Genomic DNA, 17,187 nt, shown 5'->3' with positions numbered 1-17,187 from the left:
TGGAAAGATAAAATCATACCAAATAAGAGTTCAAGTCGTAGTATAAGAGTCACGTCGTAATCAAAGAATCATTTATATCGTGTCAACCTTTGTGCTTTGCCATAAATATGAGTTATTATTCTACTTTGTGGCTATTTTAAAGTTCCAATGACACTTATGAGAATAGTGCTAAAATAAAATTATCACTACGAGAATTGAGAAAATGTTAGTCTTTTTTAATGTAGTGTTTCTTAATTAATATCTAACGATTATCTATAATTATTTAGAAGGTGTAAATGTTAAGATTATTTACATATAATTCAAATAACTCAGATATTTAACATGGTTAATGTCAAATATCAAAACGGAGTAAAAAAAATTCACTTGCTAAAGAATTTTTTTATATTTTTAGATAGCCAACTAAAATGAGTTTTGAATTAAGAAAAATAATTTCAATTACATTATTATAAAAATAATTATTATTGAAAAATAATATTTTAGAAACTGAAATTTTAAGAAAGAATCTTAAAATATCAACACACCAGATAAGAGTTCAAGTAGTGGTAAAAGAGTTAAGTCCTATCTAAAGAGTCATTCATTGTCTCAACATTTGATTGTTTTGCAATAAATATGAGTTATTATTTTGCTTTTTGACTATTTTTAGGATCCAATGACACCGACAAGAATGATATCAAAAAAAATAATAGAAAAAATGGTTAATTTTTTTCATGTAGTTAATATCCCATGATTATCTATATTTACTGAGAAAGTGTAAATTTTAAGATTATTTACATACAATCCAAATAACTTAAATATATGACATGATTAGTGTCCGTGCATCCGCGCGGGTACTAATACTAGTAGTCAAATATAGAATAAAGTCACCATATACTATTGACATTTATTAGTTTGCCACTTGGCTTCACCATAATATCAATTATATATGGTAACTTTCTTGTTTTAATATATATATATAGATTCCATCTATAAAATTAGATTGGGGTTTATTAAAAAGAATATCGGGTTGGGTCGGTTTAATAAAATAAGAGTGATGGGCCGGGTTAGTTTATTATTAAAGGAATTTTTACCTCTTATAGCAAAGGTTAACACCTTATTTATTTTAAATAAATATCATTTAAAAAAATTATATTCTATAGATACCTTTTAAGGTTTATAGTAAAAATTTAATTTTGGTTACCTCCTAGCCCTAAGCCACTAAATACGCTAATCAGTTACACTATTTTCTTTCTCTCTCTACTTTGATACATCCCATTCTCTCCCCCATCCCATTAAAATTTCCGATCTCCTCTTCCTTCCACCAATTTTCTTTGTATCCCTTCCCTTCCCACTTTCCCCTCCCTTTACACCAGCGTGACCTTCCGCAACCGTTTTTGGTTGGTTTTCCGGTCGCCGAAAAAACCTCTTTAAGACCCTCTTTAAAAGATACTGCTTCGTCCGGGTTGATGCTTTTACAAAGCTCCTTCCCATTGATGGGAAGAAATCTTGAAGTAATTGCTGAACTTTGGGAATCCTAGTTGATCCACCGATGAGAACCACATCATGAACACTGCTCTTATCCATCTTGGCATCCCTCAAACACTTCTCCACTAGCTCCATACATTTCCTGAACAAATCCATGGTCAGCTCCTCAAATCTCGCTCTAGTAATAGTCGAGTAAAAATCAATACCTTCATACAAAGAATCAATCTCAATTGTGGTCTGTGTAGTCGATGATAGAGTCCTCTTCGCCCTCTTACAAGCAGTCCTTAACCTCCTCAATGATCCTTCCGCCGCATTTTTTTAATTGTAATTCAATGTATCTCGTTGTATTTCATGTATTTTATTGTATTCTCTGTCTTTTTTTTCATTGTATTTCAATGTATCCCGTTGTATTCTATGTATTTCATCGTATTCACTGTCTCGCTATATGCCATGAATGTATTAATAATTTTTTTTTAATTAATATAATTTATGTATTCAGATGTATTATATAATTTCTCTGAAGATTGCTATATTTTTGGGGTATTTTTGGTTGAGAATCTTTTTTATAACTGAAAATACAAATGTTGTGTGTTATAATTGAGTTTGTTGAGTTATATGAGGAGTCTATTATGTTAATTGATTCACTTTCCATTTTAAAAATAGTGTAATCTCCTATTTCACGCCGTGAATATAGTCGAATACAATAATCTGTCTAGCTGTAATCTCATGTTTCACTTCATGAATACAGTCGAATACACTCGAATACAACAACTGATTAGCTGGACTTCCCTGATTCACGCCTATTTTTGCTACTGTATTCATGAATACAATAGCTTAAATACATCAAATACATCTTATAACCACATAAAAGGTATCTATAATCCGTAATATAGCAAATGGTATCTATAGATGGCTAATTACTACTAAAAGATAGTGCTCTATGAAAATTTCTCATATTTAAAATCAGGTATTGATGGAATGCACGAGTCAAAATCTGATGCTAAATTTTTTATTAATAAGGTCTTTTAAAAAAAAGGCATATGTGATCCACCTTGTACACGGCAAGGGTAGGATTGAGTCTACCTTTTAACGACGGGCAAATGTGTACAATTTTGTATAGTTTTTTGGCATATCTTGACCTTTTTCGTTCTAAGAAAGGCAAAAAATCTTCTTTTTTGCTGATTACTGATCCAATGTCGATACGGGCCGAGATCCATGCTGTGATATCCGGTGCGCGAACATCACGACCCTTCGTTAGTCGAGTACAACCGTTTGGTTATGCCTTCTGAGGCCTTGGAACTCGAACCAGACTCAGGAGCGTGGTCTCGATGGCTCCGGGTAGGTGTTTTGCTCAATGCTAGAAGTTCCTAAGTTTGGTTTTGATTCCTTGTAGTTATGTCCTCGTTTTATTTCTCCCACCGGAAATTAAGACGCTTACTAGTCCCAATTTTACCCGTATACAAATGGTCTTATACGACACAGATCAGAATTAATCGAGGCCTCAACATCTACCTTTTCATTAGTTAATATTCATTCATAAATGACATCAGTAAGGAAAATGAGATGCTCAAAAGCTCCATCATATACCAGATGGGATTGATAATTTGAGAAGCGTCAAAGTGTGAGTCTTGCTCACCTTTCCAGACTTATATTTATAAGACAAAGTTACAACAATATATGAAAAGGATAATTACATGAATAATTCAAATAAAGTCCTAATACAACTAATTGATTAAAAGATAACGCTAACACCCTCCCTCAATCTGAACGGAAAGAATGAACGTGAAGATTAGCTTTTAGCTCACGAAAACGGGTGGAAGGCAATACTTTGGTGAATAAATCTGCAAGTTGCTCAGAGGTATGGACATGAGAGACCACCAGATCACCATGGCTAATCTTTTCACGAATAAAATGATAATCCAATGCAACATGTGTGGAACAGGAATGAAAAACTAGATTGTGAGCTAGATGAATGACTTCAATATTGTCACATTTTGCGGAGACTGGAGAAGTAAGAAAAACTCCAAGATCACGAAGAATATATTTGAGCCAAGTAGCTTCAGCAGTTGCAACAGCAAGAGCTTGATATTCAGCTTCAGTACTTGAGCGTGCAACAGTAGGTTGCTTCTTAGCGGACCAAGAGATGAGGTTGGAGCCAAGAAAAATGCAGAATCCAGTTGTAGACCACCTAGTGGCTGAACAACCAGCCCAATCCGAGTCAGAGAAAACAGTAAGTGCCGAGGGAGAATTTTTATACAACTGTAAGCCTCAATCGATGGTGCCACTAAGATACCGAAAAATCCGTTTTACCGCCTAAAAATGCAATTGTCTCGGCTGGTGAAGGAATTGAGAAGCAAGGTTGACAACAAATTGAATATCTGGCCTAGTAAAGGACAAGTATTGTAGACTTCCAACCATTTGACGATAGATAGAAGGATCTTCAAGCAAAGGAGAAGAAGTGGAATTCCAATCAAGCTTACTATGAAGCGGAGTAAGCATTGGTTTACATGTTTCCAATTTAAAGCGATGCATAATTGAAGTAATGTAACGACGTTGCAGTAAGAGAAGTCCCAAAGAGTTATGTTTTAACTCAATGCCAAGAAAGTAGTGAAGTTATCCTAAGTCCTTCATTGAGAATTCTATACTCATGGAAGAGATAATTGTGATATTAAGGACTTTGAACAACCAAAAACAGTTATATCATCCACATAAATTAAAAGAATAATGCATTCATTCCCGGAGTGAAAAATGAACATGCTTTGGTCCGAAGCACATTGCTTAAAACCGAGATCAAGAAGAAAACGAGCAAGATGATGGAACCAAACCCTCGGAGATTGTTTAAGACCATATAGAGCACGTTGCAATTTGTAGACATAATGGGGATAATCTGGATACCCAAACCCCTTAGGTTGACGCATATAAACAGTCTTAGATAACTCACCATGAAGGAATGCATTTGACACATCAAGTTGGTGCATGAACCAATTTCGCTGAAGAGCCAAGGATAAGACCAAACACACTGTACTAGGCTTTACTACAGGAGCAAAAGTTTCAAAATAATCCACTCCAGGCTGCTGCGAAAAACCTTGACCCACTAGACGAGCTTTAAATTTTTCAACAGAGCCATTTGCACAAACTTTGATTCGAAACACCCATTTGTTGCCAATAATATTTGCATTAGGAGAAAGAGGCACCAAAGTCCAAGTTTTATTTTGAATGAGAGCATCGAATTTATAAACTAATTGCTTGCATCCAACGGGTGTCTTTAGAAGCTTGAGCAAAGAAGGATGGTTCAGATAAAATGGGACATGTAGAAGCCATCAAGGAAGGAAGAATGTGTGGCTTGAGAGATCCTATTTTAGAGCGCGTAGTCATATGATGAGTTTGAGGTTATACAACTGTTGATTGTGTGCGAGATACTTGAAGATTGTCGGGTGAAGAAAGAGTTGGCGTAGAATGTGCATGAGATGAAGAATCACATGCAATAGGAGAGAGAGAGAGGAACAACTCGAAGTGGATAGAATAGGTTGATTAGTAGAAGTTATGTGATCTAAAGGTGATTGAGAATGGGAAAGAGAAGGAGTGCTTGGTGAAGAAGGAGAAAAGCTGGAAATATTCTTGTGATTCAAAGGAGTTTAAAGACTCCTATTTGAAATGTGATGCTACAAAATAGGTGAAGTAGGATGATTGTTCCCATTTAAAATAGGACTCTGCAAAGTTGGAGGAAGCAGAAGATTTTTCCTATTTGAAATTGGTTGTTGCGAAACGGGGGGGGGGGAGAGGGGAGGAATTCTACCAAGACGTGTGATATGGATGGGATATTTAGAATTAGGTGAGGTACTTGGAGTAGGAGTAGGAAATAGAGTCTGAAACTGGAATGAGTCCTCAACAAAATGGACATGCCGAGAGATAATAATCCTATTTGAGCAAGGAGCCAAACATTTAAATCCTTTGTGTTTATCCGACGAACCAAGAAATAAGCAATGTTTTGATCGTGGTTGAAACTTAGATTATAATTTGGCACATGACCATAGAGTAGTTCAAACGGAGATTATAAACGCAGCACTGGAAGGGGAGTAACATTAATAAGGAAGACAACATATAAACAAGCATCAGCCCAAAATTGAAAAGACATAGATGCTTGAAAAATAAGACACTGTAGGACATTCACAATATGTCGATGTTTTTGCCCGACCCTACCATTTTGAGCAGAAGTGTGAGGACAAGAAAAACGATGGACTGTGCCATTTTGTATAAACAATGAGCTAAATTTTTTGTTAATGTATTCCCCACCTCCATCGAACTGGAAATAAGAAATAGAGGTGTGGAAAACATTTTTAACTATTGCATAAAATTCTTTGAATTTGTCAAAGGATTTAGATTTTTCGCGCATCAAGTAGACCCAAGAGAATTTAGTGTAATCATCGAGGAACAAAATATAATAACGATATCTCGAATTTGAGACAATAGGAGCATGCCATACATCTGAATGAATTAAAACGAACAGAAAATTTGCATTACTACTTGATAAAGGATAAGACATTCTGGTTTGTTTGCCTAAATGGCAAACATTACAAGAATTATTGTTGATGGAAGAAATACTACGAATTAAATTTCTAGAAACTAATGAACTAAGAGACTCTCGGCCAGGATGTCCCAAACGTTGGTGCCAAAGAGAAGCAGGCAAGACTTTAGCAAAGAGACCAAAGATGGAGGAGGCAGATGGAGCGACACGTAGAGGATAAAGAGACCCAGAATTATTACAGTGGAGCAACGATGTTCTGGTCTTCAAATCCTTGACAAAAAAACCAGAGTTAGTAAATTCAATAAGACAATTATTATCAGCACATAAGCGTTGAATAGAAAGCAGATTTTTAGCAAGGGACAGAACATATAAAATTTTCTTTAAGAGAAGAGGCTTAGAAGTTGTTGGAAGGATAGATGAACCAGTAGATTTAATTGAAAGAAGAGTACCATCTCCAACCATGACTTGAGAAGGACCAGAATAAGGAGTGTGAGAAGTAAGAGTAGAAGAATCATGTGTCATGTGGGCAGATGCCTCAGAGTCTGGGTACCAAACTGTTGGTTGAACCTCATTCAAATTCATTGGAGCAAATGGTTTATGAATATTGTTATCCACAAAGGAATGGTTGAACATGTTTCTGTACTCCAACGCAGTGTAATTCTAATGAAAACAAATTTGACATTGTTTAGTAGGAACGAAAGGTGGTCTACCCAAAATACCACCAGTAGGGGAAGGAGGCCGAGATTGATGTTGGAAACCAGACCATGAAGAATTGTGGTATCCTCGACCCCTACCATATTGTCCCTTGTTATTTTTTCCACGACCTCGTCCATGGAAGTATCCTTTTGTAGGTTGATTTCCATTGAATGAAGATGATGAATTAGAAGTGGTCTTCGCTTGAGTTGACGCAAGCAACACAGTTTGAGCATTTGACTCTTCAGAAGCATTTGCATTAATATGAGCTTCTTCAGTGAGAAGTAGTGGTCGTAATGCAATGAAATAAGGAAGTGAGCCGGTAGCACTTAATCCAGACACAAAGATACGATAAGATTGAAGACAATCCTTGCAAAGCTTGAGTGACTAAATCATCATCAGTCAGAGGTTTACCAATTGCCCTGAGAGAGCAGGCAATAGAGTGAAGTTGCTGAAGATAATCTTCCATAGAAAGGGAACCTTTCTTGAAATTTTAGAATTTTGACTTAAGGTGAATGGCGGAGGAAGAGACTTGATCCAAATATAGTGATGCAAGGGTGTACTAAGCCTGTTTAGATGTCTCACAAGCATAGTTCAAAAGTGTGTCAAGAACAACAGAAGAAAGTGTTGCATTAATCCAACTTAATGCAATAACATCGCATTGAATCCATAGGTTAAAATCAGCGTGGTCTGGTAATGGACATGGTATGGTTCCATCTACTAAGGAAAGAAGGTTGCTACTTTTAAGGACTGTGAGAAAAACTCTCTTCCAGGTGAGGTAATTGACATATGTCAATTCGATAGGAACAAAATCTTTGATATTGGAAACTGTCGGGGGGGAGGGGGGGATGGGGAGGCCAAGAGAAGATTGATTCATGGCGGTTTGAGCAGAAGAGGAAGAAGAATTTTCTGGAGCCATTGAAGGGGATCGTTTAGGGCTCTTGATACCAAGATGCGATTGATAAACTGAGAAGCGTCAAAGTGTGAGTCTTGCTCACCTTGCCAGACTTATATATATAAGATAAAGTTACAACAATATATGAAAAGGATAATTACATGAATAGTTCAAATAAAGTCCTAATACAACTAATTGACTAAAAGATAATACTAACAATACTAGAGGCTCTAATTTTTTTGGTACCTATTTTATGTGAGTACATTATAGCGTAAGACAATTCCACATATCGAGTATTCCAATTTCTCATTATGCCCTTAGAGTTGGGGTCGTGACATTTACTCTTTGCCATATTTTTTTGCACAAAGTTTTATGCACTTTCCCTTTTATCTTCATCATAGTATATGTTCTTTCTTCTCGTTTACGATATACATCTCTATCACATATTTTTGGTTCCTTTAATACTCTTGTGTTCCGGTAGAACTATATGCACTACCACTTTCTTTTTATGCAATAATTAACAACTTGGTCATGATTTCATTTTTATTCTTTTGTGCAAATCATTACTTGTCAAAGTTTTGTTTGTCATTGTTTAGTTTTAGAGTGTTATTATAATTAAAATAAGTTAGCCAGACAGCAGCTATACGATTGTTAGACATGATTTTTAGGGAGTTTTAGTAGACTTATCAATTTGTACACTATAATACCGTTAAATTAAAAAGTTAAAATACTATTAAACTATAAAAAAGCGATACAATATATTCAAAATACTCTATCCACAAAACAGAAGAGACAGTTTCCTATGCTACGTAAGCCGATGAGAATAATTTGTCTGATAGGTTAGATAGACAGGGGATGTAGCTCAAATGGTAGAGCGCTCGCTTTGCATGCGAGAGGCACGGGGTTCGATCCCCCGCATCTCCACAAATGTTTTTTTACCGATCCCATGACGCATTATTTTAGTTCAATCTTATGGAATGTAATATTTAATAGAATATGAAGTACTCCATTTTTATTAACCTTAAATAATGAGTTATATGTTCACCTTCTTATCAAGTGTTACTGAAATGCCTTAATTTCTTTGTTCTTCCATGTTCATATGTCAAGATTTATTAAATTCTTATATCTTTTTCAAATTTGAAGTGGTATTCGATAATCTAAAATTAAATAGAACTTATCATTAATTAGGTATCATATTGATTTTTATGTTTAATTATTAAATTCGTTTAACCTTGTAAGTATACATTTACGAAAAATTATTATCAGACGACTAAAAAAATAATTATCATGTGTTATTAACAAAATTCTATCATAAAAATATTTTAATAGATCTTAGGTTTGTCAAGTTTTTCAATTTTTACTAAACATATATTTACTTATAGTTAGTTTAACAAAGTAAGAATGAAATAATATTCACATAACATAAAAATCCGAAAAACCCGACAAAACCGAACCAATCCCACTCAATATAGTTAGTTTGGTTTGGTTTTAATAAAACCGAACCAACCCGGTCCACGTACTCCCCTAATAATACCAATTTTTCTACAAAAGACAATGAATTTTTTTGAGGAAAACGGGAATACATCTCACAGGAATCTCTTCCAATTACAGAATTCAGATTGAACTCAATTTTTAAGTCTTACTTTGATTTCAGAACTTAAGCACCAATTCAAATGATATTAAAGCTGAAATAGAGTATTTGAAAATTCAACTCCATTTATTTGAAGTTTGGGCATGAATTTCACCTCAAAAAGGTTAAGATTTTGTGAGTGATATTTATTATTTCACTTGAATTACTCCTCAAACAACTTCAAAAAAAAATTCAAGTTAAAATTGAAATAATAGACAAAATTATAAAGATAATATTCTTTTGCCTATAATATACTCATTTTTTTGCAAATAGAGAGTACGTCCAACAATCCAAGAGCAGCTAAACTATTAATTACGTATTACTTTTTGGAAAAAGTTTTAGATTTTTTGCAAATATTTCTTGAAAAAGTTGTGCAACATAACATAACTTAACCAGACAGTAGTACTTTTTTCCTTTTGAAAGTTCGTGAGCACCATCAAACCTCTACAAATACCTAATATTTCTTAGAGAAAAAAACATAAACATTCAACTTAGGTCCATTTGCTTATTCTTTTGTTACTTTTCCTTTTTTTTTTCCTTTTATGGAACTCAAAAGGGAATAAGCTCATAATTTTTCATTTTATGTCCAATTCTTTTTTTTTCTTATTCTATAAAATGAGTTAAAGAAAAAAGAAAGACTTTTCTAACTTGTCATTTTAAATAGGGCATAACATTGTGGACTTTAGCTTTGTGAACTTATAATTTAAAATATGTGATCACATTTCGTATGAATATAAAAACTTATCATTAAGAGTAATTTAGGAGGTTTAAGTTAAATTAAATTTAAGTCATTCATCTTTGTTAGAAGATTGGTGGAACAATATAGGAAGAGAAAGAAAGACTTACATATGGTATTCACCGATCTAGAAAAAGGCACATGACAAAGTACCAAGAATGGTTATGTGGAAAAGCTTGGAGGCTAGAGTTGTACATCTCGCATATACTAGGGCGATTAAAGATATGAACGATGGAGCCAAGAACTAGTAAGAACGGTGGGAGAGACTCGGGACACTTTCCCGTAAAGATAGAGTTACACCAGGGACCAGTGGTTAGCTTGTTCCTATTTGCCTTGGTGATGGTACCTTGGTGCATATTATTTATAGATGACATAGTACTGAGTAACGAGACGTGAGGTGGTATTAACGCTCGGCTAGAGGTCTGGAGGCAAACCATGGAGTCTAAAGGTTTCGAGTTGAGTAGGACTAAAATAGAATACATGGAGTGCAAGTTCAGTGACGTGACTCAGGAGGTGGACATTGATGTGAGGCTGAACACACAAGTCGTATCCAAGAGAGGAAGTTTTAAATAACTTGGGTCTATAATCCAAGAAAATAAAAAGATTGATGAGGATATCACACATCGTATTGGAGCGAGGTGGATGAAGAGGAGGCTCGCATTCGGTGTTTTGTGCGACAAAAATGGGCCACCAAGAAGTTTTAAAGAGTAGTGGTTAGACCGAACACGTTGTATGGGGCATAGTATTGGCCAATTAAGAACTCTCAAGTTCAAAAGTTAAATGTTGTGGAAATGAGGATGATGTTATGGATGTGCAGGCACACTAGGAGGGTTAGGAATATGAATGAAGATATTCGGGACATGGTAGGAGTGGCATGTGTGGTGGACAAGATGCGGGAAGCGAGACTGAGATGGTTCGGGTACGGGAAGAGAAGAGGCACAAATACCCTAGTGAGTAGGTGTGAGAGGTTGACTATGGTGGGTGCTAAGAGAGATAGAGGTAGGCTGAAGAAATATTAGGGAGAGGTGATCAAACAAGACATGACACATCTTCAGCTTACCGAAGACATGACCCTAGGAAAGTGTGGAGGTCAAGAATTGGGGTAGTAGGTTAGTAAGTTATCGAGCGTATTTCCTTTCCAAACGCGTACTTCCTTTCATAGCTATATTATTAGTGTTATCGTCTGTATTCTTTTTTTAGATTGATATTATTACATGATGTTTCTTTTGCTTCGATTTTATTTTTTTGGCTGTTGTTACGATTTCATTTTTCATAGTTCCTTGTCATAATTGCTGTAATTTTGGTTTATTGAGCCGAGGGTATTTCAGAAACGACCTTTCTACCTTTATAAAAGGTAAGGTCTGCACGCATATTATTCTTCTGAGACCTCACTTGTAGGAATATAGTAGGTATGTTGTTGTTGTTGTTGTTATAAGTTAACATGAATTCAAATTTACACTAGTGTTGTTCTTTTATTAACAAGGTTAAAACGAAACTACGATCACATAAATTTAAGTAGATGTAGTATTTATTATTCTAAAAGGAACATATATATTCAATTTTCCTTTCAGTTCCTCTAATTATGACTTAAACTTAAAAAAATGTTGTGTCAATTATGCAATCATGTGAAAATAAAATATCTATTACAAATTAAATATAAAAAGAAAAAACTTAAGCCGGTAATGAGTAATGAATTATCACGCCGGTGACGGATTTCCTCGTTATTGAACCCGTAAAAGTAGTCGGACCCAATTTCCGCCTTTGCCTAGCCTCCACGTGTCCTACTCCCTTCAGTTCCCTACGACCGACGCCGTCACACCCACCTCTGTTTTTTCCGTCCAACCGATAAAATGTCCAAAATAACTTTTAAAACTTTGCTTTTATCAAATTCAGTTTATACTAACCAAAAAACAGTCATTAAATTCGGCCGGTCAACTGAAACCCTAATCGCACCTACCCTAAAACTTCCTCTCTTTCTCTCTTTACATTCCTCGTCACAATCTCTCAGATCGGCGCACCGGAATTTATGGAGCACGATGAAGAAACTCACTCTCATCAGTCCGGTGGCTCTGGATCTCGATCTCCAGAATCGCCGCGATCTAACGGGAGGATAACGGTGACGGTGGCCTCAGCGCCTCCTCCTCAGAACACCTTGACTTTAGCTCTACCAATACAGCAACCGCAACCTCTTAGAACGTCCGGCGGAAGCGGTGGAGGTGGCGGTGGTGGAAGGGAGGATTGCTGGAGTGAAGGCGCTACGGGTGTACTGATCGACGCTTGGGGTGAGCGGTACCTGGAGTTGAGCAGAGGTAATTTGAAGCAAAAGCACTGGAAAGATGTAGCCGACATTGTTAGTAGCCGTGAAGATTATAGAAAAACACCTAAAACTGATATTCAGTGCAAAAATCGAATTGATACTGTGAAGAAGAAATACAAGCTGGAGAAGTCTAAGATCGCTTCTGGTCAAGGTCCGAGCAAGTGGCCTTTCTTTGAGAAGCTGGATCAGTTGATTGGTCCGACGGCTAAGATCAATCCAACCATCGCCGCCGGAGGTGTTGGACCGTCTAATTTATATTCAAGTAATCAAAAATTGCAAGTGCCTATGGGTATTCCTATGGGAGTTAGGTCCCTTCCTCATCTTCGACCACATCAACAGCTGCAATCACAACAACAGAAGCAGAAGCAACCCTTTCGGAAAAGGCCTCACGTGGACTCAGACACGTCGGAATCGGAGTCGGAACCGGAGCTTTCGCCTGATTCAACTGATAGTTTTCCACCGGGAACTTTCCAGAGAAAGAGGCCAAGGATTCAGAGGGAATTGATGAACTCAAGGCAGGGGACACGTGGAGGAAGTGGAGAAGCTAGTGGAAAGGGCAAAAATTGGGGGAATTCAGTGAGGGAGTTGACACGGGCGATTCTGAAATTCGGGGAAGCTTATGAACAAGCAGAGAGCGCGAAGATACAACAAATGGTGGAGATGGAGAAACAAAGGATGAAGTTTGCTAAAGAACTGGAGTTGCAGAGAATGCAGTTTTTTATGAATACACAATTGGAGCTTTCACAGCTGAAGAATCATAGGAGGGTTGGGAACAGCAACCACCGTAGCAACAATCATACCACCACCGCCAACAACCATAATAGTAGTGATAGCTCATAGCAGTATTTAAGGTCTAGTTTGTGACTGAAATTTGAAGGTTAAAGATCCACAGCCTTGGTGTCCGACATGAATTTGTATTTGTAATTTGGTAGTTTTATTACTAAACTATCTCTTCATTTCAAAGCCAAGTTGTAGAATATATATAGTTCATTACTTCTTAACTGAGGTATATTTAGCTGAACGAAGCTCCAGCCCCGTTCCATTTTTGCCTTTTCTTCTATGTTATATGATCATAGAAAGGATAGCAAGTATAGTAAAATAATCTTTCAACTTTTACAAAGGTGAAGCTGCGACGGATGTTGTTAATGGTGTATGTTAATTCAAGAAGTCAATCCTAGCTCCATCCACTGGATTCATGCAGCTGCAATTTCGTTTCTACATCGTGTCACCGTAATTTCTGGTGCTATTTCTTTAATTTTCTTATGCCACGGTGTTTACTTTAAAGTGCACTGATCAATGAAGAAGCTAGTCTAGTTAATTATCACCTCCAACATCAGTAATAACAAGTTAATAGTATTAATTTGTGAACCGAGTAAAACACGTACTGTTTCAGTAATAGAAAGATAAAATCACTGTGTGTGTATTGTAAAACTGAGGCAGATGTTCCTTTCTGCAATCTATACATCTAAAAGCTGATCTTCATTGAGTACTGATGATCTTCTCTTCACTGTCCTAACTTTTCCAAGCATATCTGAAAATAATCAGCACATAACTCTTAGCAACTATCAAGAGGAAATCCACCTCAAGTTAGTTGGATCAGCAAATTAGTTTAGTGTATGTATTTAAGCAATGCCAGAAGACTGGACACGGTTGATAAATATCAGGTTAAGGAGCAGTTTGGTAAAATTTATTCTTGCGGTCATCAGATTCAACTGTTTCACATCAAAACCAAGAATGGCAGCAACTAATAGCCCGTTTGGCCAAGCTGCAAAAATCAGCTTCTTTCGAGAAGTGCTTTTCTCAAAAGTACTTTTGGCGAGAAACAGTTTGTGTTTGACTAATTAGTTTGAAAAGCACTTCTGAGCAGCAATTAGTGTTTGACCAAACTTTAAAAAACTGTTTCTAAGTGTATTTTCCTCAAAAATGCTTTTGGAGAGAAGCTACTTTTTTCTGCTTCTCCAAAACTGTTTCTGTTTCTCCTCAAAAGCATTTTTTTTCTTCCAAAAGCTTGGCCAAACACCTTAATTTTTGGCCAAAAGTGTTTTTGGCCAAAAAAAGCACTTTTGGCCAAAAAGAAGCTTGACCAAACACGCTATAAGTGTGCGTTTGGACATAAGAACTGTAAAATTCCAAAAAAAAGTGAAAAAAAATTTCAAGTGAAAATGGTATTTGAAATTTAGAATTGTGTTTGGACATGAATATAATTTTGGGTTGTTTTTGAAGTTTTGTGAGTGAAAATTATGAAAATACAGCTTTTTGAAGTTTTTTAAATTTTCGAAAAATTCCAAAATGCATCTTCAAGTGAAAATTGGAAATTTTATGAACAAACGTTGGTTTCGAAAAAAAGTAAAAAAAAAATTGGAAAAAAGAAAAAATTTCTTATGTCCAAACGGGCTCTAAAAACCTTAAAACAAAGCCAAGGTCTATAGAGGTTCTAGATTTAAGCTCATAGTCTATGTTAGCCTACATCTTTCTCAAGTTGAGTTCAGGACACTAATTATATATATTTCCAAAATCAAATGCTGCTTTACACCGAAGGTAATTCATTCTACCTTTGCCCTTTCTTTTTGGGTTTTGTTGATCTTACCGCTTGGTTAGGAGCTAGTTGAGCATATTTCTACTTCTTACTGGTGTGAGACTAGTCTGATAAGATGTTGTCTTAAATTGCTAGTGGTTAATGTTGTGTTCACACTACTCTTCCATTTTTATAGCGTCGCGCCTTATTTATTGGTTATTCTTTTTGCTTTTCATCTATTTCCTGGTTCTTATAATGTTATTATTTCTATGGTTTCTGTTGATGGTACTGATATATTATCTCTTTTTGTCTACTGGAGCCGAGGGTCTATCGGAAACAACTTCTCTACTCTTTCGGGGTAGTGGTAAGGTATGCGTACACATTACCCTCCCCAAACCCCACTTATGGGATTTTACTGGGTCGTTGTTGTTATACAACTTGTTTATTTATTGTGCAATGCCTACACCAATTACCCAAGTTAGGGCATCTCCAACCCTTACACCATTTTTTTTACACCAAAATGGTTCGAATTAATTCCAACCCATTATATTATTTTTTACACCAAAAAAGGATATCCTTTTTATATTCTTCTCTCTCTTCTATATTATATTATTGTCTTTTATTTCAATTTATTTTTTATTTCATAAAACAATTCCTTTTTTTCTTTTTTACATATTCATCTCACATATTCCTTTCTTATATAACCATTTAATATAGAACTATTTTATATCATAAATTTTTAAATAATATAAATTTTAAGCAATCATTATACATTATACATATTAATGGATAATTCAAATAAAAGCGAAATTATTGATAAGATATAATTAAATAAATATTACATTATGATAAATTTTAGTTTAATTTCTACCTATATATTCAACTTCCAGGATTAGTATGTTGCTCCCATAAATGCTCTACTAATGCATTACGAAGTGAATTTATTCGACAAGAACAAAAACAAATAATGGATAAAAGAAGTCAACAATTTTAAAAATTATATACCAAAATTAAAATGTAAAATTAATATTATAAAAATATTAAATAAAAAGTATAAGTAATTACAAAATTTATAATATGTTAAATTAAAAATGTTATATAATAAAAGATAACAATAAAATATTAATTAATAGTAATGGAGTTGATGAATAGTGTTACACCAAATTTGGGGTAACACTATTCACATACCAAAATAGTGTTGGGTTGGAGCATAAAAATGTCAAATCTTATACCAAAATAGCGTTTGGCGTGAAAAATGGTGTTGGGTTGGAGATGATTTGAGAGACCTCAATCACTAGTTGCTAAAAGAAGAAACAAATGATGCTACAATATACGTAATAAAAAAAAGTGAAATAAACATAAATTCAAAGCCTTCTGTAAGATCAATGATGTGATCATATAAATTTGAAGTCACTGGGCAAATGCATACTCAACGCAATTATGTTAGTGATATTACAACATCAATTTCCATTTTGAATGGACGATATTCACATTTGAAGTTATTCATTTTCTTTCCTCAAAGTTGTTTCTTTGAGAGAGACATTTTGGCTATATATAATAGAAAGTTTCAAAACGATAGATTGATTTTTTAAATTATATTTGTTTAGAAAGTAGGAAGTCTACATTAGTCCTAGTGAAAACGTCATTAAAGACGACAAATTACCTAAGGATCCCAAAAAAAAGACGAACTTTTTTCTCTCTACTATGAACCCTAAACTATATGCATCTTCATCTTCCATACCACCTAAGCCACCAGATATCTCTACTTATACTACCATGAATATTGACTCCCCTACTCCCAATACACACCCAGGAGACTGCACTGCAAAATCCTATCTCCATACTCTTCTCTCACATAACAGTATATCCTCCCTAAATAACACCACCTCCTCTATTACCCCTAGTTTCGACATCCATGAAGAAACAGAGGCACCTACTGATCCTTCAAACTTCATCTCATTAACACTCGAAGAAAAAACAAGGCTTTATGCACCATGGAAGCATGCTATTATTGTCAAAGTTTTTGGCAGAAAGGTTGAACACCAACTTCTTCGGCAAAAACTTTTTGCCCAATGGAGGCCAACTGAAAACATTCCTTTAATTGATCTAGGCTCTGATTTTTTCCTTCCCAAATTTCAAAAGGATAAAATTCATACTTTGATTGGTGGACCTTGGTTCATCTTGAACCATTTTCTCTCTGTCCGGCAATGGGAGCCAAATTTTATGGCATCTAAAACAAAGATTACATTTTCAGCAATATGGCTACGTTTGCCTGAATTCTCCATTGAATTTTATGATATTCAACTAGTGCAAAGGTTGGGGAATAAGATTGGCAAAATTCTTACAGTTGATACATGTACCTCCACAACAACAAGAGGTAGATATGCACGATTATGTGTGGAGGTCCTATTGGAT

At 35.3% G+C, this 17,187-nt stretch overlaps 1 protein-coding gene and 1 non-coding gene across 2 annotated transcripts; both read left to right on the top strand.

Moving 5' to 3' along the window:
- Positions 1 to 8,425: 8,425 nt before the first annotated feature.
- On the top strand, positions 8,426 to 8,498 carry TRNAA-UGC (transfer RNA alanine (anticodon UGC)). Its single transcript has one exon. It is a non-coding gene; the product is annotated as a tRNA-Ala (tRNA).
- Positions 8,499 to 11,610: 3,112 nt separating this feature from the next.
- On the top strand, positions 11,611 to 13,282 carry LOC107808040 (trihelix transcription factor ASIL2-like). Its single transcript, XM_016632522.2, has one exon. It carries the CDS (start codon positions 11,967 to 11,969, stop codon positions 13,095 to 13,097), a length of 1,131 nt encoding a protein of 376 aa, XP_016488008.1. The 5' UTR covers positions 11,611 to 11,966; the 3' UTR covers positions 13,098 to 13,282.
- The last annotated feature ends 3,905 nt before the right edge of the window (positions 13,283 to 17,187 follow it).

The sequence above is a fragment of the Nicotiana tabacum genome, chromosome 6, assembly GCF_000715075.1.
Source record: "Nicotiana tabacum cultivar K326 chromosome 6, ASM71507v2, whole genome shotgun sequence".
Lineage (NCBI taxonomy): Eukaryota > Viridiplantae > Streptophyta > Magnoliopsida > Solanales > Solanaceae > Nicotiana > Nicotiana tabacum.
This window is presented reverse-complemented; position numbering and strand designations above follow the sequence as displayed.